This window comes from Gymnogyps californianus, chromosome 8 (genome assembly GCF_018139145.2).
Source record: "Gymnogyps californianus isolate 813 chromosome 8, ASM1813914v2, whole genome shotgun sequence".
Classification (NCBI taxonomy): Eukaryota; Metazoa; Chordata; class Aves; order Accipitriformes; family Cathartidae; genus Gymnogyps; species Gymnogyps californianus.
Window position 1 is genome coordinate 21350294 of NC_059478.1, and position 25864 is coordinate 21376157.

Consider the following 25864-nt stretch of genomic DNA (forward strand, 5'->3'; position numbering starts at 1 on the left):
TAAAATAGGGAGGGGAAAAAAAGAAAAAGGAAAAGAAAATGTAGATTCTAGTGGAATACATAACTCCTGCCTTCTCTTGGTAATTTTTTAAGTGCTTTTATAATCCCATCTTTCTATCCCCAGTACTTTCTACCACATATATGAAAGGCCTACTAGAACTACCAGAGCCTGTGAGGAGATTACTGTAAAGCAAGGACAGGAAAACCAGATATCGAAAGATGCAATGAGGTGTGCAAAGTAAACGGAACAATCTCCTGGTGAGGTCTGCGTAGGTGCGAACCCAAACCTTTTAACAGTATAAAGCAGAAGAGATCTGCTTTTTAGAGAAAGTGTTTCTAATGTAACCCCGCCTGAGGAAGAAGAAATGGAAATAAAGTCATATTCATAATCTGGTCATATTATTTATGTGCGTGCGTATTTGCAAGCAAAATGCAGCATGGAATTATAGGCAGTATATGTCTTAGCACACCAACTAAGCCAAGCAGATCTGCACTGCTGAAAAGTAATCAGTTCAAAAGATCCAATTAAATGTTTCACCGTTTAGACAAAATAAATAGCCTGCAGCTATGCTTATTTACTACTGAAAACTTTAGTAGTGCAGCATCGAAACATCTGAGCAATTTACACAGATTATTCACACCGGAATGAGCGTGAGTGCAGCATCATGCCTTGTGGGTTGAGCAGGTTTCAGGGGAGAAACGTAGGGTTGGGTAATACTATCAGAGCTTTACGAAGGGGCATTTATTTCTGAGGCACAGTGCTAGAGCAGAGCGTATAGAAAATCCAAGTGAAAAACCTGAAGCACAGTGTCTGATCCTTAGGCATAACGCTGCAACAGACTTGCAGGAGAAGAGACTCCCAGGTAGAGAGCATAGCATAGAGTAAAAACCCTTTAAAACCCTTTTTTGCAGCACTGTCGATCTTTTTTATCCATGGCTTGGCATGCAGCATATTCATAACGCAGTTAAAAGTTACGTAACTTAAGACAGCTTCAGAGTCATTATTAAATGAGTTACTTGAAGAATTACAATATTGAAAGCATGTAGCTTTATCCTTCACATTAATTTGCACAGATCTTAAATATATTTTAAAAAATCACCCACCTTAATTACTAAAATAAGGTATTTCAAATGACAGGGGTGATTTGTTACTGCAACTTCTGAAATGTAGAAGCCTTGGTACAATTTTAATGTTCACGCTTCGACTGGACCTCCAGGTCAGTTCAATACAAATTCAGCTTGACTCACTATGGGTCTCCTGAGTTTAACACAGCTCTTCTGTTTGCAGAAATGCATATTCAACATAAATGTATCTTAGCTCTAACAGGAAAGCAAGACTTACTAATTTACAGAATTGGCCACCAAGGCAACATGATTTCATGGGTCCTTTGGTTTTCCTCTACAATGGACAGGATGAGGACAATTTCACATGGGGCGTGTGGTGGGGGCAACCCTAACTGAACTTTAACACATGCATTCCCCTTGAATAATTAAAAATATTATAGCCTGTATCAATTAGGAGCAATTATTTATAAAAATGTTCACCTATCACAGTTTGCATATAGGAAAATGATCACATTTTTAACAAGGGAAATGGGAAATCGCTATGGGATGCCCTACTTAGATTAAATTAGCAAGAAACTTGTTATCAGACCATATAAAAGATACACCATAATAAGACGTGACCTTGCAGAACCTTGGAGCCAATCTGTGATTTTTTCCCTCTGTAACCCTTCCTAATTATCTGCAAAGTTACAGACCCTTTTGTGGCAGGTTATTTTTCTGTGAATAGTGAGGGGTTTGGGGCTTTTAAATATTTAATTAGTCTTCTGATATGAGAATTGTTGCACATGCCAACTGCTTCGATTTTCAAACTGTGTTCATCCTAATTATGTTCAGATTTAGACTGGTCATCCCAAACCTCTCACTCCTGTAATTATTTACTCCTTAAAGATCATTCAGCGGAGAAATATTTTTCACCCTTATGCTCTTTCTTTCCACAAATGGCTTTTCTGGTCCGTTAATTACCCACTCAGAGGATTAGAGTATGTAATAATGCAAGAGATCCTGCATCTAAGATGAGTTTTACAGGGTGAAAAAGAATAAATTGTTTTTTGTAAACTTGCCTTGGGGAATATCCCCTTGTTGGGTTATAATTTTCATCAACAGAGGCCATGTGCCCACCGCTGCATATCTACCAATTCCACAGGGCTACAGAGTGACTCATTTCTACGGCTCAACAGAACTAGAAGCAAAATGCTGAGCAAGAGGCCAAAAGACAACTTGGTTATTTTACGAGATTTATAAAAGCGCAATCTGCTAGCAAGATGGTACTGTCCTTTTTCTCATAATTTTTAATGCAGATTCATGGCTTTAAAGTTATATATATTTAACTGATAACTAATAATAAAATTGCAACTTTTCTTATTTCATCTGCTGATTTTTTCCAGAAGTGCTGTCCCTCGGTAGGTCTTTAATCAACTCTGTAACAGTGGTGCCATTTCCTATTAAAATGTGTCTGGGAGTCCTCACTACAAGTACTTTCTTTTCTTGTGACAGGAATGCCTGTCACAAAAGCACTGTTGTTCATTACCCACAGTGATGTCTGGATCTAATTATCATCTGGAAAGCTTGCAGAGCTTCCAGGTATAGGACTTCCTCTGCAAAAGTATCCTTCTGCTCTAACTTGGAAAGCACAATCCCACTTTCTTCTTTGAGATTTGAAGTTAAGCGATTAAGTTACTGATTTGAGCTGTGCACTCTCTGATTCCTGGAACTTCCAGTTTTAAGCCCAACAAAGTCTAGGGGGCTGCTTTCGTTTGCCTGTTTTTATACCTGCAAAAATCCTGTGTATTCTGCAGTTGGTTTTTATGCAAGTCAAGCAGATTCACCTCTGTAAAAAACACATCAGAAAATTCACTGGATTGACTCTGTCAATGCATGGATAATCTTTAATTGCGTCAAAAATATTCATGATCTAATCCTTTTATCAAACTGTCTAGCACTGAAGGAGTCTCATGGGCCTGCACAATTAAAAACCCCATGTTAGCCATACATAATACTGTATTACATTTGATGCAAATCCTTTTCTATTGAAATAAGCACTGGGCTGACAGCAGGAAGTGGCTGATAAGAAAGCAACAAGGCATTGCTGATGGCATTCATGATAACTGAGCACTAACTCATATGTGTTCTGTCTACAGTACATTACCCAAAGTGCTCCTGTTTTAAATGTGACTCCAGGAGGTGTTCTTTTGCTGTATCTCTGTCACAAAGGCAGCAAAATTATCTAAGAAAGCTAAATATACAAAGTAAATGATGTTTTTCATACCCACCAGTGATGCTGGCACTAGAATAATATACTGAAAGCAATACCAGTGCTACTACATCCTAGATGAGAAAACACAGCTTCATGAGTGTAATAGTACAGTTGAGTTCAATGCTGTTAAGAAATTCAGTAAACAGGGAAAGATTATGGGTTCCGAACTGTCACGTTATTGTTACAACTCAGCCTAAATTAATGTATTAAATAGACAGAGGAAGAGGAGCACAAACTCTGAGTTACGGTGAAGCAACAAATTTACAGTGCTGGAAAAATGTGTGTATTAAATACACTTCAAAATTGCTCCTTCATCATATAGATATATATCACAAGAAGCAAGGTATCTGAGAAGCAATGAACAGTAAGGTTAATGATCACAGATTACTACTAAGAAAGGAATATAGATGCCTTTGCACGTACAACAGCAAAATATGTATTTTGCCAGATGAAATGTTATACAGCTCACTGTCATTAAGCAGTAGTAAGACTTCTTCCTCTAAGGTGTTTGAACTGTATGACTTTGGTCAGGGCAGCTTGCTCAATTAAATGATTCTGCTACCTAATTTCTTTTCTTTTTCTGTTTTGCGTGTGTACATGTGTGCGTGTGTGTGTTTTAGAAGAAACTGAAATTCAAAGGTTCTGATAGCTACCATATTATAGTGAAAACCTGAAAACAAAAATATGGCTTTCAATAGTAAATTTGTAGTAAAGATTCTGCACTGCAAGTGTATTATAAAGCAGGTTTGACATGGAAAAATTCTATGTGATAAGAACCTTTCCTCCCCATTGATGTGTCTACAGCAGGCTAAAAATATACTGAATACTGAGTATTCGGTCTATGTAACACTCTTAAGACTGCATTAACTTCATTGCAGTAACTTGTTTTATAGGCTCAGTTCATCATGACCTATAAAATGTTAGGCTGAAGTGCTTTAAATATCTGCTAACACCATGTGCAAGCCTGGGAGTACAAGGCACTGTGCTGTGAAGCGGCAAAGACAGTACTCTTCTGAGAAAGTAGCACGCACTCTTATGTCACTGATATAAACAGGGTAAGCATGCTAAATAATGTATGAAACAGGCAGCCGATCTTTATATAAAACAGGAATTCTAGTTGAATTCTTTGTTTGATTTTATTTTACCAGTACAACACTAGTTTTTAAGACTGCTTCTTGAAAAACATCGAAGTTGACTATCATATTAAATTAAAGAACATACATGCACACTCCTTTCATTCACAGTTACTATACGAAAGAAAAAAATAAAGACCTCTTTCATTTGTGGCCATAGCATTTTTGCTAATTATTGTTCTGCAGTATGTAGAAAATAAAATGCAAAGAGGGGAAATGCAAAGAGGGAAATTATCTATGTCTTTCAGTAATCATGGCCCATTTATTAAGCAATTAGATTGCAATTTTATTATTAGAGAGAAAAAAAAAAGAAATGCTGTAAAATACTGTTATTGCTTGTATCTTTGATCCTTAAACTTCTTCATTTCAGCAACTCATTAATGTCAAAATGCCATGAATATGGCCACCCCTTTTTAGACTGTATACCCTGGGTGCAGGCAGAATCTATGGGATTCAATAAAGAAGCTTTTTCTTGTTGATTTCAACTAAAAAGCTTCATTGAGCCACAAAGGTCAGAAGGTTCTTTTTATTTTAAGTAGGAGATTATTCTGTGGCACAAGGAAATTTCCAGAATATGAGATCTGCTCATTTCTAGACTACTCTGTAGCTACTTTTTAATTTTTAAACCCATGTTACTTTTCTATTCCTTTCCTCTGAATTAAACAGCTTCACTGTAATAATCTTTAAATTCTATTTCCTTTGTGTTACTAATGAAAACTTTTCACTTTCATCGCTACTGCTGACTTTGTAACACTAAAAAGTACTCATAATTTACTTACATATATTTAATTCATATTAATCTGTCCTAATTTATAATCTATACCCTGCTTTGCCCATCTTCATGTACCTTTTCCATGTCAGTTCTGTTTACTAAGTGATATTCAACGGATTTCCTATAGTGCAATGAACCTTAACAGGCAGCTTTTAATTGCCTCACATAGGAAACCACATCACTATTAATTCCACAGCAACAGTATAAAAAAAACCTATTGCTTCTCAGACTCTAGAGCAAGTAGACCTCTCGGCTATTTGGCTAACTCTGCTTCATGATACCCAGTGCAGTTAATTATATTTTTTGATGTTAATAGTCTCTGTCAGCTTCAAGCATAACTCCTCTTTGATGAATATTTAAATTATATTTGAATAAAAAAATAATCTTGGTTACATTTCATATTCAGCAGTCATCACAGCTTAATAAAGGTCTCCTCAGCAAGGGTTGAGATAAATGGCTATATGAACACATGTATAAAGTCCTAAATCAACTTATCAGATAATGTAGTCGTTTTGGCCAAGTATTATAGAGGATATATTAGGGTGGGAGGAATTAATAGGCTTCAATTATTACAGTATTGTTCTATACAAACTAACTTCGGCACAGCAATATACAAGTAAATCAGAATTTTTTAATAATAAAGTTCTGAGTGCAATTGAACCATGAACTTATCTTGGCTAGACTGGAAATTCGAAAACTATATAAAATTCATAAAAATTCGTCCAAGAGAACAGAAAATTCAACTGAAAGGTGTTGAAGGTTAAGCAATGTTGTCTCAGTCAAGTTCTCAAAAACATTAGTAAATTACCAAGAGAGGTAATTACATACCCAAAACCTATAGTACATGATTAACTGTAGCCTAAACAGTATGCACACCTAGTAGAGCCCATTTCAGAAATCAGAAAAAAAACCCCAAGCAAATCACAGGCTGAAGCATGTATTGTATGTGATGCTAAAGATACAAGAAACAGCGTATAATACTTAAAAATTTATGTATACGTATGTATAGTTATTTATATTTATTTTCACCCATGAACAGCACGGAAAGACTGATGAATATGTTTATACTATCCTGCCAGATAAGATATACACTGACTTAACAAAAATTTGGTGGTGCTTTTGCCAATAATAAAGGAAAGAAAACAACTTAAATATACAATATGAAAACACTAAGTAAAATATCAAGCTACATCCTGATAAAATAATGAATCCAATATTTTTTGAAGTAAACTAAATCTAAATTTTAAATGTCATTAGTTGGCATCAATGATCCTTTTTTTGTTTCCTTTGTAGCTTGTCCAATGCCGTGACTACAGAAACGCGCGCGTTATGTGCTTGCACACGTGTAACATCATTTCTTCTGCAGAAAATAATAATGGAACACACTGCAAAAAGATGATCAAGTACCACTGACAGCTATTTCACCTTACCTGACTGCTCAGAACTTCGTAATACAAGGATTTGTATTTAATTTACTAATGCCACGATGGAACAACCCCATTAATAAACCCTCCTATTTTTAATGAGTAAACTAGACCTACTACATTCATATTAAGAATTAATGATAGTGAAAAAGCACAATGCCAGACAAGGTTCTTCTCAGTCATGGGTATTACTGTTTTTTTCTGTAATAAAGCCAGGGACTACGGTATGCTTCATGAATATTCTAGGCTCTGTGATTATGCTCAGTTCATGAAAATAGGCTACATGTATTTCTGCTTTTTTCTTTACATTTGAGTCATAACTAAGTCTTGTGACTAACACATAGAAAACACAACAAAACAAAAATCAATTGGGCCATGGCCCGGTATTGTGAAAAGCTTAGTTTAAAAAAAAAGAGCATTTCAAGCTTCTGCTACATCAAAATACTCATGAGGGTGACTGCCGTACTAAGACCTACGTCTGTTTCAGATGAGTAGAAACCTTCATTTTTAAAGGATGCTTAAAAAAAGATATCTAATGTTGATAATCTTGTATGGTAAATGTTTTGTGAAGCAGTTGTCAGCAAGCTGAAACAGAAACCTCTGCCATGCCAAAGCAAAAGAAGGACCTTGTACATGACAGCAGCATCAGTACCACAGCAACTCCGATGTGCATAAATTCCGAGAACGTACCTTATCCACATCAGCCTGTGCTATCCTACCATAAACACTGGTATTTCTCTGACACAAAAAGGACAGATATGCAAGCTCTTAATGACCAGAAAGTAGAAAAAGGCAAGGTATATCTCTTATTCTGAGACACTTTTCACTACATAATATCTTTAGCAAAGGGAGGCAATCTTCAGCTGCAGAAAGAAAAGCAAGGGGAAAAGCGAGATAGCAGCAGGGGTCAGCAGAGCCCTTGTCTAAGCCTGGCAGACCCCCGAAGTGAAGTGCACCATTACCACAATCAGAGTCATTTGTGAATGGCAGAAGTTAAAATCCTGCCCGTGAAAACTGTTTTTTTAAGTCACGTTAAGAAATGCAAATCTGAAGCGTGCTACAGTTTGAACACTGAATCAACCGTGGGCCCTATCTGAGGAAGCTATTTTTGAGGCACTAAAATGCTTCTTTGTGGAAGGCTCAAATTCAGCTCTGCAGTGATCCCACAGCAGGTTTTGCCTTCTACCAGCAAAGATACCCTGTACGAAGTTGGCTTTTGGGTAGACCTTTTCACTCCAATGAGTGAGATTAATCAGTAATAGGAGATTTACCCACTATCCATCCAAGCCTGGAGTCCAGTGGCAGATTTTCTTTATTCACTCACATTATGGAACAGACCAAAACTTGTTTTCACTTGAAAGGACACTAACACGGCATGACAATGTTTCCTCTGCAGACCTGACAAGCAGGAACAAGACTGAGGGCTTGAGAGATGTGTCTTCTTCAGAGGAGAACTAATTTTGTTTTCTTTCAAAAATGTCTCACTCTCATTTATATATAGGATTTTTCAAAATGGCATATTTGTTGGACATGTGAATAGGTGGAAAAGAATGAACATTTCCATTCTCCCACTCTCCCGTCGGGAAGGATTAAGAAAAAAATAAAGTCTCAGGAGAAGGAATGGATACGCTGCTTCCTTCAGCTTTGTCTTGGTCACTCTGTGCAGCAGGAGGCACTTCGCTTACATTTTGAAGACCCTCCGTTTAAGCGCAGCTGGCTTGCAGAGACATGATGGACGTAACAGGTTAAGAGTATTACCATGTGAGAAAAGTTCATGGTAACAAAAACCCAAGCATGAACTCTTCACTGGTGTCATGATGGACATGGTAATTGAAGGTACATGTGTTGCATATGCTATAGATAGGACAGGATACGTGCAACAGAAAAAACACTCACTGCTGAAGAGGATTTATTCCTCTTTTAATCCTTTTACTTTTCTGCAGCAATGTTTTAAAAGGGAAGGTTATTTCAAAAAATTACAGTTCCCTAACTTCATCTATTATACCTAACATATTTTTATATTTATGTTTATGTATTATAATGAGGTTTGCTTTGTTTGTGCATATTTAAAAAGCAAAATGATACTGATTAAATATGTTTAGTAAAGATGTAAAGACCACATAAAGCTACAATTATAGTATAAATTGTAGATGAAAATAGAATTTCAAGGCCATTTCAGTGCAGGACTGATGTAACCTCCTTTCTGTTGCAGATCAAAAATAAACTGAATGTACCAACCGTGAGATTATATTTTTTAATGTGGATGTTTGCATCGTCTGCAAAGTCTGTAGTTTTAAACATTTTGAATTCTTCCTCTTTTTAATGATCACAACTATGCTCTCAGCATCAGAACACAGATCAGAAGTTCCTACTTAAAAATTCAAGGTATTTTAGCCTTTATTAGGAGGGAAACAAGTGTTTTCTTTCTGAAGTTAACATTAATTTAGCTGTCAACAGTAAATGCTTGAATGTTGCATCCAAGTAAATGGTTCCATAGATTCAGACTTAATAGGCTGCATTTTCTTTAAATACAAAACATTAATTTTCTACAAGCCCCACCAATAGCTATAACTGTAAATTACTCAAAAAATAAGGTGTACAGATTGGAATGGACCTGATATTTTTTTTAACATAGGATTTCTCAAGATTTAAAATTATATTATTCAAAATTATTATCTGCCACACTACCCAAGTATTTATTTAAATACACAGGCAAAAAATATCATCTAATTGCACTGTACTGGAATCACAAAGATAGTTATGGTGTCTAATCTTTAAAATAATAGGGAACTTTTCCTAAACAAAAAGTTTAGGACTAGGAAAAATGATTCCTACTAAAAAAAAGCCTATTTTTAATTCAGAAGAGAAAGGTCCCAGCATGCAAAAATGCATCTTAGCAGCTTATTGTTCCCCTATAAAATTACATACACAATATGCCTTTGCCTTTCAAATGTATTAACTATGTATTTACAAGTACTTTTAAATATCTGTTATTATTTTAAGCTAATAAAACAGAAATCCAAACACTATGTGGTATCTATGTAACCCTTAGTGCCTATCCTAACAAAAACCTCTGGTCTGTCCACCTGCAGTTGCAGAGCGGGGCTTTGAAGTTGACACTGGAGGCAGAAAGTCCTCATAAATGCACAGGTCGTTTGAACATAACTCATGCAATCCACCTGCAATCCGCTTACAATGGAAGTGGACTGAAGACTAGGTCATAAGTAAATTTTATCATGTTAATTTTCACATCTCTGCTGTGCCTATAAAGAGCAGTACTAGTTAGCCTTATCAACTTCAAAATCTCGTGACAGTTTTGGGCTACAGCCACATGCACACACTTTACGAGCAAGCAACTAGAGCAATTTCCTCAGGCTGCTTTGCATTTTCTGCTTCCCTGTTCATTTAATTTCTTTTTAAACGAAGAGGAAACAGGAGATTTGTCCCTGCTAAAGGACAGTGGAGCACCAAGGAGTTTGACTATTTTAAGATCTAACTGCCTGAAACATGGGTCCTCTGCCACTCACTCACACTACTCCCTCACCAAACATTCTAGAAATAAGCTTATTTCTATACTCAACTTTAGTGCGTGGTAGGATCTGTCAAACTTGACTGTATGCAAATGCTGGGGTTAATTATCAGAGAAGTGTGAAAGGGGAGAGGGATTTTCTAAAGGTCTAGTCTCTTTCTTCAAAGCTTTAATTTTAACCGTGCCAGTCTGAAGTTTACACGGAATCTAAATACATCTGAAAGACTTTATTCTGGAATAATTGGGATGTAATTTCAATCAGGGACTAAAAATTTAATAACTACTTTACAAAGGTAAAAGCAAAGCAATGAGGTCATTAGTGTTCTAGTCAGGCTTCCTAGGAAAGCATTAAGTTAAAAATCTTTTGAGAACTGCAGAAAAGAAAGAAAAGGGAGGGAAAAAAGATTAAGTAGCAGCTCGTTCTGAGAAAGAGGAGCTGATGCATCAGTGGACACTGGCAAAGTTTGTGTGCTAGTATCTCAAATTCTCTGGAATGGGAGCAGGGCATATGATTACACGGCTTTGTGTTAAACTGGAAACCTCATCTTATTTTTCAATCTTCAGATTTCACAGTATTGATCTCATTAAGCTAGTGTTTTCACGTTGTAACTGCAGTAAATGTAGTTGCTGTGCAAAAGCTGTGGAGTAATGTTGCAAATGAATGATGAGTATTTAATAATTGCCGTGGAACGACATTTAACTGCAGGTCTAAACTGAATTGAGTGGTCAAACACAGTGGTAAAAACACTGCTGGCTGAAGCGATAAAAACATGTCATTAGTCCTTAAAAGCAAACACTGTAAGATTTTAATTAGCAATGTAGAAACTATTGCTGCTTATTTCTAAAGGTATGGAAGAAAAGTTTTCCCTGTGATCAAATGTTCTAACAGATTGTTTTTTTCTACTCAGTTTAAAAAAAAAAGAAAACCAATGAATCTGATAGTCCTTCAGGTGAGATTTTTTTCTATGCAATTGCTGCCATCAAAATACAGCTGATGTGATACTTTCAGATATGAGATCAAGGACATGTGCTGACTACCAAACAACAGTTTGCCTTAGACAACAAAAAATTATGATCACCAATGCAGTTATAAATAATGACATACAAGAACTTTTAATATTTCATAAGAAATTTATAAGGTTCTTCTATGCTTGCAATATAGCACAAATTGAGCAATTTTGAGAAAAGATTAAACAAGGTAAGAGACAGCTTTTCTACTTAATGACAGGATCTGAGAAAGAAAACTACAAAAGCAAACTTCCAAATTACTATAAATGCCAGACAAAAACAGAAAGCAAAGTGTCAAATGATCTTTGCCATTTGTTCAGGAAAAAAAAAAGAACAAAAAAGAAAAACTCCCTCTGAGCATAGATATTCTGAACCAATGTCACACATGTGATCACAACTTCATTTTAATCTGCTGAAAAAAAGGGTAAGTGTGGAAGACTGGGAAGTTCAAAAATACTCTCTGCTATCATAAACTTACAGTTGATTAATTGAAAGGGGAGGATTAAAATTTCAGCTTTCCAGTAACAGTGTAATGTCACTTTAAGCAAGATTGTGCCTCTATATTTGTCTCTGACTACCTTATTCTGTGTATTTGCAGTGAACATAAGGAGGACTTTGATCAAAACACAACACGCGTTTTACACAACAAGGAAGTCTACAGAGGCACTACATTTACAAAAGCAATTGAAGGTGGTTTCAAAGGGAGTTGACAGATTAGAGGATGATGACACTGCTGCTGCTGTCTCAATGGAAATCTGGCTTGATCTAATTAACAACAACAAACTAGAACCACAAAAAGATAATTCAAACATGATTTAAAGAAGTTATATTACCTTTTTACTAGCGTAGCGATGGAGCCTTTCCCTTACTGATCACAGAACAAGTCACAGGTTGAACACAGAACAAGAATAAAAGGCCTGATATCCTTAATTTACCTCCAGCATTTGAAATCGAAGCCTGAGATCTAGCCCAAATATTTGACTACAGAAGTAGAGAACATCCATGTATTCACATGAAAATGATAAACCGTAGGAGTCACACTCATGACAACTTGAGTGAATTGGGAAATCAAAATGGAAGATTATTTTTAAGATGTGACTATACGTTACTGAGTGCTACCATGTTCAAACAGAACACAGTAAATGGAGCACAGCGTGCAGGACAACTTGCATGTTTCATTTGACACATCTGTGTACATGCACCAGAAAGCTCCCAGGTTACTCCCATCCCCTTTTTGTTCAGATTCCTCACCCTAGGAAAAATGCACTGGGACGAAAACTTCCCACCAATCTTGAACTTATTCAGGCTTGTAGTTTAAGCCAGTAACAATGCCAGTGACTGATTTGTTTTGACATTTCCACAACTGTCAGTACTAAGTGACTGCTGCCCGTATGCAGCCTGTAGCACAGGAAATTCTGTGAATCTTAGTTCTGATGCACCTTTTGTACTAAAAACACTTTTATTGGCTCTTCTGACTGATTGTTTTCTCTGAATGACAATCACTGTCACTAAGACACAATGTAATTTGTGCTTATATGTATATGTGCTTCTGTACACACATGTATAATGACATATAATCATCCTGGCATTTAATCATTCTGGCATTTTGCATTGGATGCATTTTACAGGTGGGAACTACAGCAATGATTTACTGCATTCATAGGAAATGTGTAACTTTGCCAGGGAGTATAGAAGTTACTGTAAAGTTCAGCAGCCATTGGTCACATTTTGAGTGCTGTTTGACCACCTAAAAGACAAGGAGACAGGGAATCTCCAAATAAGTGAATTGTTCCATTCTCCTTGCAGTTATTTTCCTGCTTTTTAACTTCTGCTCATGGAATTTTTAAAAAAACCTCTCTAATTGCAACTGGTAGTTTTTATTTCCTTCTAATATTACTAGATAGAAATAATACTACCTCAACAGCAAACTGGCAACTACAACTCAGCATTTCCTACAGTATATACCTCTTACTGTATTAATTCAGGCATTTTTCCTCTTTAGTCCTCAAAATGAAATATATATTTTTACCTTTGTGTCATAATTTTGTAGGCGTCTGGAAGGAAGCATTCTGTGTTCTCCATCTGGAAAGGGTCAGCATCACAAATCTTGTCATCTGTCCGTCCATAGTTAGCACTTTCTATCATAATAACATCGCTTCCTGGACACCGGAGGTCAATGGAGTAGCCTTCACAGGAAAGCTCCCTCCTAACCAAACCAAATGGTAGTGCTGCTCGGCTGAAACCTAAAAAAAAGAAAAAAAAATAGGATTGGGCCTTAAGGATATATTGTATTGGACTATTCTTTTTCTGTCACATAGGCACTAACTCTCATTAGTGTACTAAAGGAAGTGCACCTCTAAACAGTTTGACCTGGTACCATGTTAAGTGAAGCACTTTTCACGAAACTGTCACATCCCTATACCACTGCTGCTGTGTCCTTAATCTGGGAAAGGAGGAAATTCCTCTTCACTTCTTCTAACCCTTGCCAGGGCTGACAGTGGTGCCTCTCTGCATGGCTACATTGCACATTCCCGTTCCCACCTCTTTTCTCTCTGCTTCTTTCTCCCCTCTTTGGGCACAGTCAGACAGGCCATGTCTGAAAGTGGGAAGCAGCAGAGCAGGCAGAATTTGCAAATGAAGAGTGACTTTAAAAAAAACCAAACCAAAACAACAAAAAAACCAAAGCCATAGTTCCAACTTCATTAGTCTTTCTTAATTTGTATATTCTTTTCTCCAGGAAGAGCTGGTTTCTTTTGCTTAGCTATTTTATGTCCCCAGCATGGACATGTTTGTGCCACCAGATCCGATATACATGCTGATACTTCACTTAGTTGAACTTCAGTGCTCCTTACTGTGCCTTCTATGTAAATTAAAACACAGGTAAGATTTTGAATAAATATATAAATGATCAGTACCACAAACTGCAGATGTGTACTGTATAAAATCTCCCCATCCCTCCCAAAAATGATATATGTATTTCACAGAATTCTCATTTTAACATCTTTTTCTGCATGAGAGAATTCCTAAAAATAAGTAACTGCTCTAATGAAGCAGTATGAAATACTTTAGAAACAAAACAATAGTTCAGATATTCATCCAGATGTTCAGTATTTTACAGACATTTCTTTATGAAAAAAATATATTGCATGAGAAAAATGTATCTGTATACTACACTTTCTTGTACACAGCTCCCGGTGGATTATTAGACAGAATATTTCTGTTTCTTACAAAATGTGTGCATTACTGCCTTTTGGAAGACAAGGTGGGTAACATGGTAGTGTTAAATACCTATTTCTTTACAACAGTAAATCCTTTCTAAATTTTCAGCGGAATTACAGATATTTCCTATTTTAAAAAAAAGTCATCCTAATACAGTAGCACAAGGCCATTAATATTTCAGTGCAGGCTGCTGGAGACAAGTTGTTTCAGCAAAGAGAAATAGCTAGTAAGTATGGGAAGTTGGAGCTCTACGGTGTTTTGAAGGCAAAGAAAATAAACTTTTCTTTAAAAGTATGATGCGTTAGAAGAGGCAAGGAAGCAAGGATCTAAAAAGATCAAGAACAACTTGAGATAACCCCTTGATAGTAAATTTTCACACGAACCAGAGGCTGTCACTTTTTCTACTGAATTAATGATCTGTGGATTAAAACTCCTACTGTATGAAGATGATTATCTGTTAGGACTGCAAAAAAGAGCTGTTGATAATGATCACGCCAGCGTCAGGATGTGGCTCCCTGGCAGCCAGAGCCCATCTTCCCATCCGCCCCTCCTGTACCTGCACACCTCTGCCTTCCCCTTTGCACCAGCACCAGCTTTTGTCCAACTTGTGTAGTAAACTAATGCAAGGGCCTGGTCTGACTCTAACCTCCCTCTACCGCAGAAGAACCGATGAGGTCTCAGAGGACCAGCTCTTTGGCTGAGCAGGAATTCACCCCGGCACAAGCAGAAGGGGAAGGTCAGAGCACAGCAACTGGGTCTGCCTTTACTTCACATTTTGTGGAACCACATCTTACATGAAACCAGTACCGTTACTCTGCCAATATGTTTCAGTATTTGTTAATAAGGGAAGAAACCATATTGCTGTGGAAAACACCACAGTTCCATCTCAAATTCACTCCTGGCCATCGGTTTGGCTGCACATACCATGCGCAATACCAAACACTATTATTAGAGGCTTGCTGAAGTATCATGAGCTGAAAGCTGGAAAGAGCTAAAACACGAATCCATCACATTAACACCCTACATGTTCCTCCCATGCAGCAAATTAATACAAAGAAGACAGAAGCTGCTCATGGCTCAGTGAGGGCGTGAAATGGGCACAGAGAGGGGTACGCGCACAGCCCCCACCACACATGCATACAGCAGCCCCTTTGATTAATTACCAGCAAGACAGCCGCAGTGGGACCAAATATAATGCTGCTAGTGACTGCCATTCCTACATCCTACCACTCCTGTCAAATTTAATGCCGTCCACACAAAGCTCATCCCTCCAGCTGGCGGCAATGGTGCCTGTATCTCCTGCACTCAGCAGGGCTTCCTCCGGCGCGCGGCACCGCCACGGCCTGGCCGGGGGAGTCCAGCCCCCCCCCAAACTTTTGGATTTTGCTCAGCAAGGAGGGGAACAGCGGCTTCGGCTCTCCAAAGGGCATTTTTGCAGAAGGGCAGGCGGGGAGGGGCAGGGGTGCATAGGGTACAGCCGCTGAGGTGTCGGTGGCTACGCATGCAGCGTGTGCGCAGCAGCAGGTCAGACGTACGGATTGTTACGGGGCCAGGGCTGACAAACCCACACCCAGCCGCCTGTGACAAGCACTGAACCCTGACTGCAGATCCTGCAGCACAGTCTCCACTTCTGCTAGGAAATACCTTGAATTCAAATACAAGACCTCCACAGTTTGTTACAGAGATCAGCTGCCTGCAAATCTTATTTCATCATCTATGGCAACTGCTCTAAGTACTATGAATGTGTTTTATCCTGCAATTTTTCTCCCTGCAGGCATCCATGAGAAGTTCTGTATTAGGACAAACATTAAAAATACTAGAGCAAGGTTAGATCACTTCACAGGCAACAGAGGACACACCTGAGATTATAACGCAGGTGTTACATTGCAAAAGCAGCAAGCAATAAAGCAAAACAATGCAGCATGCACTAGGTGGGGAGACTGCTCTAAGGAATCTCTATGGCACAGAAAGAATTTTAACTAAATAAAATAAATAAATTTAAAGTCCCCTAACAAAGCTGCTGTGCTCTTTATGCTGAAGCTTTATTCGTAATCTTTTCCTATCAACAAAGAAAAAATAAGCGTATCAACAAGCAAAGTGTAATTCAATCCATCTTGCAACCCTGACAATCGAAGAAAGAACTAGTGGGAGGCCCTGTGAGCGAAAAATCAATACTGCAGCTTTGTGCCGTGCAAATGTGAATACTGCCAAATAGCAGTGCTTAGGGTAAAATGAACTGTTTTGCTCCATTTTCTCCTCTCTGAACAAATGATTTTGAAACGACAGCTTTTTTTGGAGCTATAAAACATCAAGCAATAACTCCCTGCGCTTTAGGCAAGTGATTGGAATAAATACCTCTTGGCAACAGGTGCAATGACTTAGGACGGAAATTCATTTACATTCAGGAGATAATTCCCGATAAACAGATGCACTGCCACAGGATGGAAGTCTGAACGACCAGCATCTGAATGCTACTGCCTGCTTCTGCATCATTCCATAGCTTTTTAGATGGAAGTATGTGGCTCTCTCAATAATTACTGTTGTCACCGGTAACTTTGTATCTCCAATGCAATTCCTCATGAATATTTTCAATACTGTATTTTCTAACCAACCTGTGTTCAACCTGCTGCTTGCCTTACTGTACCTTGCATAAACCTATTTTGTTTGGCTGTCCTCCTGCAGTTGAAATCATTCCTCATCTTCCTGCTAATTGCTTCAAGGCAAACTGTGCCATGGATGACACCGCTCCTGCTGTCTGCCGCCCAAGAAAGCAAAGTGCTTCCCGATTGCAAAGACCTTTCTGGTGCCCGGGCTGGGACTTCCAGCACAACCTAAACATTAACTCAAGTAAGCGCCTATTACCAAATGCAACATATGCTGTCTCTGAACCATTTGCGTTTGTATATAATAATCAGTGTTGTGTGTGGCTTTTTTTCAAAAATGGAAGAAGATTAATACCTAAGGAGAAAAAGAGCGTGGTTTCTGTCCTGCTGACCATTTTGATTATAGAAAAGCTTCCTGGCAAACATATGTTTCCTGCATGTTTTATCTGCTCACAAATTAGTTGAGTGTAGGCTCTTTATTGAAAGAAGAAAATAAACTGCTTTTGCGAAATCGCATTTCTAAGAAAAAAAAGGTAGAGGGGATTTTTAGTGGTAATATACATTCTTTAATGCTTTACTGATCAATACATGTAGAAAAACACACTGAGAAAAAAATCTAAATGAAACATCATGAACAAAAATCTTTCCTCTTATACTTTAACCTATGAAATGAAAAAAAAAACAAGCCTATGAAAGAAATGTAACTCAGAACCATCTTTCAGAAATACGTTAAATTCACATTTGGCTAAAATTGTTTATGTAAGTTTGTAATGCCTTAGTTACCATTCTAATGTCTTGGTTCCTTCATAGAAACGATTTGTCTTTACAAAGATAACCTAAATTTGTCAAAGTGCAAAGAAAAGTTAATAATTCACAGCATCCTGCCCACTAGCATACCATCTTTTTGAGCTGTCAATAATAAGAGTGTGCTAAATTTGGTAGATGAAAGCAAAAAGGCACCACCACATTTGAATGTTCACCCCATACAGAGGAAAAATAGTGGAATGTAAACAGGCTAACATCAGTACTCCTCCACATCAGAAGCAAGGAACCTTTGATTAAAACTTAAAGCACAGAGAAAGTCAACATGGAAATATAAAATTATTTCAAAGAATGCAGATACTGGAAGAACTGAGAATCCAAAACAAATCTTTGCAGAAATAAATATATATGTCTCTGTGAGCAAGGAAATACTGCTTCTTGTGTTATTTGGCTCTAACAGAAAGGTCTTTTGAAAAGAGCACATCTTTTCAAACAGAATGTTTACAGTTGTCTCTTTCACAATCTCTTTTATTTTACCAAATCATGCAACATGATGATTCAAGTTCTACACAAGAAGAAGTGATGCATCTTGGGCAGCATTTCAATAATATATGTTCAACAAATGCAAAGCCCGACAAAAACTGTACTGAGAATCCTCTCCCTTTCCCAGCGAAGTGTGTACGTGCGCACACGGAGGGTGCACAGAGACAGCTGAACATACTTCGCCATCTGAAAATCATGCAAATGCTCAACATGGGCTCTGCAAAGCTTTTATAATTCTGCAGAAAAGCCTCAGCATCCTGCAGTTTCTAAAGAATCCCACAAACTCTGTCAAGGGAGACTTTTCTCCCCGTCTCTCAGCACTGTATGTATTTCACACAGACAAGCATGTTATTTTGTTAAACAGCTTTTAAATTATCCAATCCTGGTCAACAGATCACTACCAACTACTACAAAGATAGAGGCAATTTAAATGACAACTGCACTTTCTAATTCTATCTTTGAAGGAAAAAAGTCATTCTGGCAAGCGTGTCTGTGAAAAGATTACATTGGCACAGTAAGAGCTTCTGATACTGCACAGAGGTCTGGAGTTCACAGCACTCGGCTCTTCTTTCAGGGAAACCCAGCAGCCAGCACACAGCCAGCCCGCGCTGCAGCCCGGCAGACAAAACCCCACTGTTCAGTCAGGGTAAAATTAGGCAGGAAGCGATCATTTCAAAAATATTCTCCTACAGCTGTATTCTTTGCCATTTTAAGTATATACTCATTATTTTCTTTTAAGATGCTGGAAGGAGGGAACATCTAGAGAAAGGGGATTATTTAGTGAAGGAAATCCATTTTCTAGTAAGAGACATCTTCCGCATTTTTTTTAACTCATTCATAAAAATGGGATTAATTCAAAACAAGGTACATGAAAGTACGTTCATTATTTGAACTTTAACAAAGAGGCCCAAAGTCCTAAGGAACAGACTTGATCATTTAAATTGCACTGAAGCAAGGCAACTATTTCATTGAATAAATTAGCTGTGAGGGGTGATTTTTAACACTGGTTTCTAGAATTCTGTTTCTGAGACATACCGTTTTGTATTTTAATTACTTGGCTAAAATCTGGAAGCCTGTCTCTTACAAAATAGAAATATGAATTGCTATCAATAAAAGCTTTTAAAAATATTAAGTAACTAATGATGGCTTTTCATAAATAATTTTTACATTTTATTAGATCATGATTTAGTCTTTAAAAAAAATAGAATTTTAAAAATCTTTGTCAAATTTTAGTGTTTTTCAAGATTTAGCGTGACCAGCAGAATTACAACTAAAAGTAATTTTCTGTAATTATATACTTAACATTCAGTGTACATAAACATAAAGCATGGTAGGTCTGATTAATGAAATTCAGGACAAAGCCTGAGTTACACCCTCTGACTCACACCAGGACGGGTCCTGCCTTCCAGGTTCACTGAAGCTTGTTACAGTTTTCCTTTTACTTTTTCCAGTCTCCATGCAATTCTCAAAAATATCCCTGTGAGGCTCTCTTCAGCAAAAAAAGTCAGGGCTTACCTGCTTTCTGCACCTTGTTGAATGATTCAGCAAAACCTGAAGTGAGCAGCAGCATCTCAGCCTTTTAATGTAACAGCGTCGATCCTTCCTGTGTACGGCTGGCAAGGATCTCATTTAAATTCTCCTAAACGGCTCTCACCCCTCATTGAGAAGGGTGAGAATATGTCTCTCCAAGGTAGCAGAATTAAGGGGCATTTTGTATTGTGTTTTTGTTGGGGTTCGTGGTTTGGTTTTTTTTAAATAGCAGGAGAGAAAAGAGTGCTACATTGACAGACCTGTAGACTAAAGTCCTTCAATCATCCGGAACAAGAACAGCCCAGACAGCAGCCGTGCACGCATCCCCACGTTAGTCCATCACGTCTCAACCCTATTTTGAAGGAATTGCCACTATGGGAAAAGAGATAGTTTGGTCTTCATGCCCATTTAATCCTTCACCTCCCTGCTGAGGCTGCCACAAGAGTGCTAATTAATGCTAAACTGTGAAAACGGGCTTCTGCACTTTGAATCCAGCCACACTGAAACTGGATAGAAACCACTAATTCCTTTAATGAAAGTCACCAAACCAGAGCCTGGTTCCTGGCAGCATTTTAGCAATGCCTACATATGGCAGATGGAAACCATGTGATCTAAACATGAAAGTCTAAATATCTCGTGTAAAAATATGCGTGTTGTTCAGTTCTCACTTAGAACCAAATTTTATTCTCATACGTATGCACCTTTCCCATCCCTTTCAGTGGGAGCTGTATGCATGAGAGCAAAACTTTGCCCTCTTGTTCTAAAATTATCCCAGTTTGAAACAGTATTCATCTGTCAATGATATTTCTTTTCTTTTGCCAGCCAGATGTCTGTTCTCAGGCTGCAAGAATCTCCTTCCTTTTTTCCTTCACATCATACACACTTGATCCTCTGCCAGCTTGCAAAAAGCACTTTACCCTTTTCTTTCTTGCTGTTAAATACATTGCATCTTCAAAATTTCTCAAGGCAAGTAAGTCCCATGGTCTCTGTAAATCCCCCTCCTGGAGGTTATCTCCAGTTTACCAACTGTGAACTCTCTGAGCACACCACCTGTCAGGAAGGAGAAGCTTCTGAATCAGAAACAACCTCCGAAACAGGGAGGTAAGACACACAAAGGCTGATATGTCAGAAATGTTGTGTCAACAGGATTTCCCGTTGAATTATTTCCTCTGCACAGGATACTGGTAGCAGAATAAAAATAAATATTCTTCTATTTTCTATAAAAATGTATTTTGACAACAACTTATATTTCCAGTTATTTCAATAAGTTTTGATTGGAAACCACACGTTGAGAAGGGGCGGAGGAAGAGGAAGAAAGGGGAATTTCCATCAGCAGTATTCAGAGTGAACAGCTGACAAAAGAAATATGCTTTTATTCTCATCTTTAAGAAACCCAAAGCCTTGTCACCTCCAGAGATGTACCATTTCCTTGGGAATATGTGCACTGGTGAAAGTTAAATCATTCCAGCAGGTGACATGTTGGGTGTCAACAACAACCTTTGGTGTGCTGTGTACACTGCCTTCTCAAACAGGTTATACCCTAACCTGTGTAAGAAAGCAAAACATTTCATCTCACTAAAATGTAGGAACTGGACCCTGATAATTCTGGGTCATTTTAAAGAAAATGTTATTCTACAAGTGACAGAGTTTAAAATACCAAATACGGGCCTAGTGCTAAAAAATTATCACAGGTTTAATTAAAAATATTGTACAATTGCTCCCCACATGGTAATATTTGAGATCACAGTTATAAAATTACAAAGGGGGGCGTCTTCTCGTTTACAGATGGAATTATATATACATTAGAAATGGAATCAAGCAACAATGTAAGAGTTCATAAACTCTCTTTTGTTTCAATAAAATGATGGGGTGGAGTCAATTGTCACAGTATAATTTACAGTGGAAAAATTACATGGTTAATTTTAATGACAGCAAGCCACTTAAAGAGTGCTTATGAGTATGCAAATAGCACAGCAATCCCTCTTCTCATTCAGTATAGCTTCCGAAACATTTCTGAGGACTCAGGAGCAGAAAGAAGAACCCTTGGAAACATAAAGGTTCAAGATCCCGTAGATGAAACTGCTAAACCAAAATACACAGTCACACCTTTTGAAAACAAGGAGAAGAGCAATGTGATGAATGTACTTCAAGGTAAATGTGCCGTCACTTCAAATATTCCCGCAAATAGATATGAGACAAGAGTAGCAAGCAATCTTGGAAAATGCCTGTCAGAGTGAAAGGCTTTCTTCCTGACCTTACGTTCTATGAAATATTTGTGGATTTCTAAAAGACTATTATAGAGAAGAGAGGGATATACGATACATAGTTTTCACAACATACTTAAGGTTCTGGCACATTCCGGGCGTCATGGAATAATTCTACATAGATACTCGAGAGCATCCTCTGAATAATAAATCGCATGAAGAATGGAAAACTATTTAATTGCTTATCAATAAATAGGTAATTTAAAAAGTCCTAAGGAATATACGCAGTTCTAACGTGCTCCCTGGGCAGCAGGGAGTAAGAATAGCAACAGAGGTACCATTTCCAGAGTAAAGAAAAATATGCACTTCTGCTACCCTGTCAAACTGCTGTTAATCACCTATAAAGGAACTGCATATCCATATGCCTCATTGCAAACACGGAAGACAAAGGAGATAAAGTGACAGGATAGCTACACTCCACCTGGACTCAAATTCAGGGCTTCTGAATTTGGATTCTAGTTTTTAATGCTGGAATTTGTGTCCCCCCCAACTGTCACAATGTGGATGCAAGAATGCTCTCAGCTTTTAGAGAACCAGCTAATGAGTGCTCAAATGAAATAAGGGAAAAGTCAGGATCCCTGAAATCTCTCTCTGAGTACTAAGACAGAAAGTAAACAATTTTCCATAATTATGTGATAAGAGTTCCATAATTAATGCTATTTACATCAGAAAGTAACAAAAGGGATGAATACACACTGTAACACAACACAGAAAGGAAAACTTTGCATTTGCTAATTACTTCTATTTAGAAGCACACATCTAATAGCTGAAAGACTGTGCTTCCAAAGTTGTTCATTGATCTTAATACAACCAATAATAAAGGAAAGGACTAGGAAAGCTCCACAGCAGACCAGGGGAAAAATCATTGTTAGGTGCTCAAGTATAAGCTCAATAACCAGAAAGACAGAAGTACTGCGCCTTTACTATAGATGTGGAAGGTGATTTCCTCAGTAATTAATGTATTTTGCATAGTGCTTCACCGTAGCAGGTCACAGTTTTCTTTGAAAAAGTCCTTCCCTACATGTCTAAAGCAAGTACTTCAGGAGGAGGCAGCTGTGAAGTATAAAAGATCTGATTGCTCCACTTTTTTCCACACCACCTAAAACGATACTTTCCTACCAAAAGCGCCGTATTCTCCTGATACATTATTTAGGTGTACAAACAGGCGGACGGCTTCTGCAAGTCAGAGGGGACGGCTCCTGATCTAACTGCCGGGTCGTGAAGGAGCACTGGGGCTGCCCAGGAGCTGCGGGTCCTGCAGGGCTGCTGCCTCCTCGTCGTCCCGGAGCAGCAAAGCCAGCCTTGCCCGGCCGGCTGCCAGCCTCTGCTTGCACCCACGGGGTCCCTCCGCTCATCGATCCATTTACATTGTTGTTTCTTCTACAGCGGTGAGTTTTATTAATCAAGATAATTTCCAGAGCGAGCTCAGAGCGTGATCAAAGCAGTCGTTATGGCAGCGTAATTGAGGAGGGAGTTGTTAATCTGCCGGGGATGCCAAGGAGGGAAGGAGAAGGTTAGGGGTGTCCAAAGGCGGCAGGAATGAGCAGGTGTTAGGGTAACTATTTAAATCAGGCATCCTGACATAATCATTTATAACGGAGGCTTTAGACTCCCTGGAAGGCACTACAGCTGGATATCCTATCTATTCTACTCAGTAAGCAAGCTGCATTTCTTTTGGTACAAACAGTGGTTTCAGTAAGTCTGCACTACTGCAAAGCAAGCTGCATTTAATGAAACTATTCTCTGCAATTTATACAATCCCACAGTACTACTGCAGTGCCTCTTCCGTCTCTGCCACTGCTGAATTTGAAGTCCAGATCCTTACTAGGTTTCAGCAATGTATGGCCCATGTTATCTTTAAATACACAATAAAGACAATGTTTGAACTCTAAAACCAAAGAGAACCCTATTTTTCACAACGGTTTTCACTACACAAGCCTCTAGAAGATTACAAGGGTACTTTATGAATCAAATGCAAAATACAGAAATAGTATTATCTCCCACTGAAATGCTGTCATCTCTGAAGGATGTGTTGAGATCCAACATTATACAACTCTTCATAGTAGTAATTTTGTAATATCTTATCTACTTGAAAATAATAGGGAATTTTAGGTAAGCAGAATCTTAATTACCCCAATTAAGTTCTCATCCTGCATCACTAGTATCATTGGGAGCTTTGTCATTAACCTCAGTGAGTGCAGGACAGATTCCTTAGAATTTAACCTGGACACTCAATATTCTTGTTCTAATGAAAAATGCACTAATGAGCTTCATTAGACTACTCCATTTTAAAGAAGCATCTTCAGCAGTCAGTTTCCCTCAACAGCCTAATGGGGCACTGGTGCATTAGTGAGCTAGGACTTGACACGAGAGTGTTTAGGTCACTGTAAGTCTTTTTATTGACTCAATGAGCTTCACGTTCAGACCACCAAGGGAAGAGCAACACCTATTGACTCACTTCAGGAACTCCCTGCGGTAAAGATGACAAAACATGTACAAATTTTTGAAATTAAAACTGGGGTGGTACAGCTGAAAGACTATACGTAGTGAAATAAACATAATGAAAATTAAAATTCCTCCCTCTAATTAAAAAATGACGCAAATTTTCTATATAGTCTGCACGGAGGATCCTCAACCCATTTGAATCACTAGCTTTTTTCCAGTCATCTACTGGGACACATTATGGGAAAACTAGTGATCTTCTGTGACCTTCATTTTATTTTATTAAATGCAGCAGACACCTCATGCTGAATACGAAATAAAAAATATGCAACCCAGGAAAGTACTTTAAGAAAAAATGCCCTTTGGAGGACCCAATTTCAGTCTTGATACATAATGACACAGATTTGCCAATGACATTTGAATAAAAATCTCCATTATATATATTATTGTGTTCAAAATTCTATTCTGAATTACTAAATTTAGAACAGGCCCTGTAGATCACAATTCAGCCAATGCTTTATAAATGTGGGAAATAAATATTTGAAATACACGTGAAGTTAGAACAGACTAACTGCACTTCCCATCTTTAGCCACATTTTAGGAGAGGATTTCTGTTTCAAATAGCTATCCAACTGGTAGTAGTAAAAAACCTCCAAGTATCAAAATACAGTCTTTGTTTACACAACAGTGGCTGATGTATTGCTAATAAAGCCTTCAAGGAGAAAATAATGTGAATTGCCCAAGCAAGGGAAACCGGCACTTGCAGATACTATTATATCTTTCCCATAGCTCTAAGGACAATTGAGAAGTATCACTTGTTGCAGTCCCTTGCCTTTGAAAAAACGGGGGGGGGGGCGCGGCTGGAAGGGGAGGTGGTGAGTGCCGATATCTATTATCCCTGCTAGTAAGCACAGATTAACAAGTCATCACCCAACATAATATCCATTGAATTTCAGTTAACTGCTGTCTGAGCAACCTGCCTAAAATTCCAAACGGTAAATGCCGAGCCTAATTTGTAGCTGGTTTAGAGCCACATCAATTTGGGATAGGTGTAGCTGGTCGTAACAATAGTGCGGGGGTATTCAAATTCGGAAGGGAGGGGACTTATGGAAATCCCTCTCCCTAATTAAATCAGAGAATGAGAGTTTGAAGTGGTAAATAATAAATCACAAAGAATCCTCAATCTGGTTGTCAAGGAAACCAGTATGCCTCTGCCATAATTGCTGTGAGCCCAGTCTTGCCCTTTTTGACATCAAGCCTTATCATGCATTCTGGTCAGAGACTGAGAAAGTAGCTTTTCTATTCCTCTCAGGCAAC

The 25864-nt window shown here is 38.1% G+C and overlaps 1 protein-coding gene across 7 annotated transcripts in view; it reads right to left on the reverse strand.

Moving 5' to 3' along the window:
- Positions 1–25864, reverse strand: part of ADGRL2 (adhesion G protein-coupled receptor L2) — a 161683-nt gene that overhangs the window by 58426 nt on the left and 77393 nt on the right. For all 7 annotated transcript variants that reach the window (XM_050900530.1, XM_050900528.1, XM_050900529.1 and 4 more), the window contains exon 3: positions 13214–13427. In XM_050900530.1, the coding sequence (XP_050756487.1) occupies positions 13214–13427 (214 nt within the window). The remainder of the gene's footprint in view (positions 1–13213; positions 13428–25864) is intronic.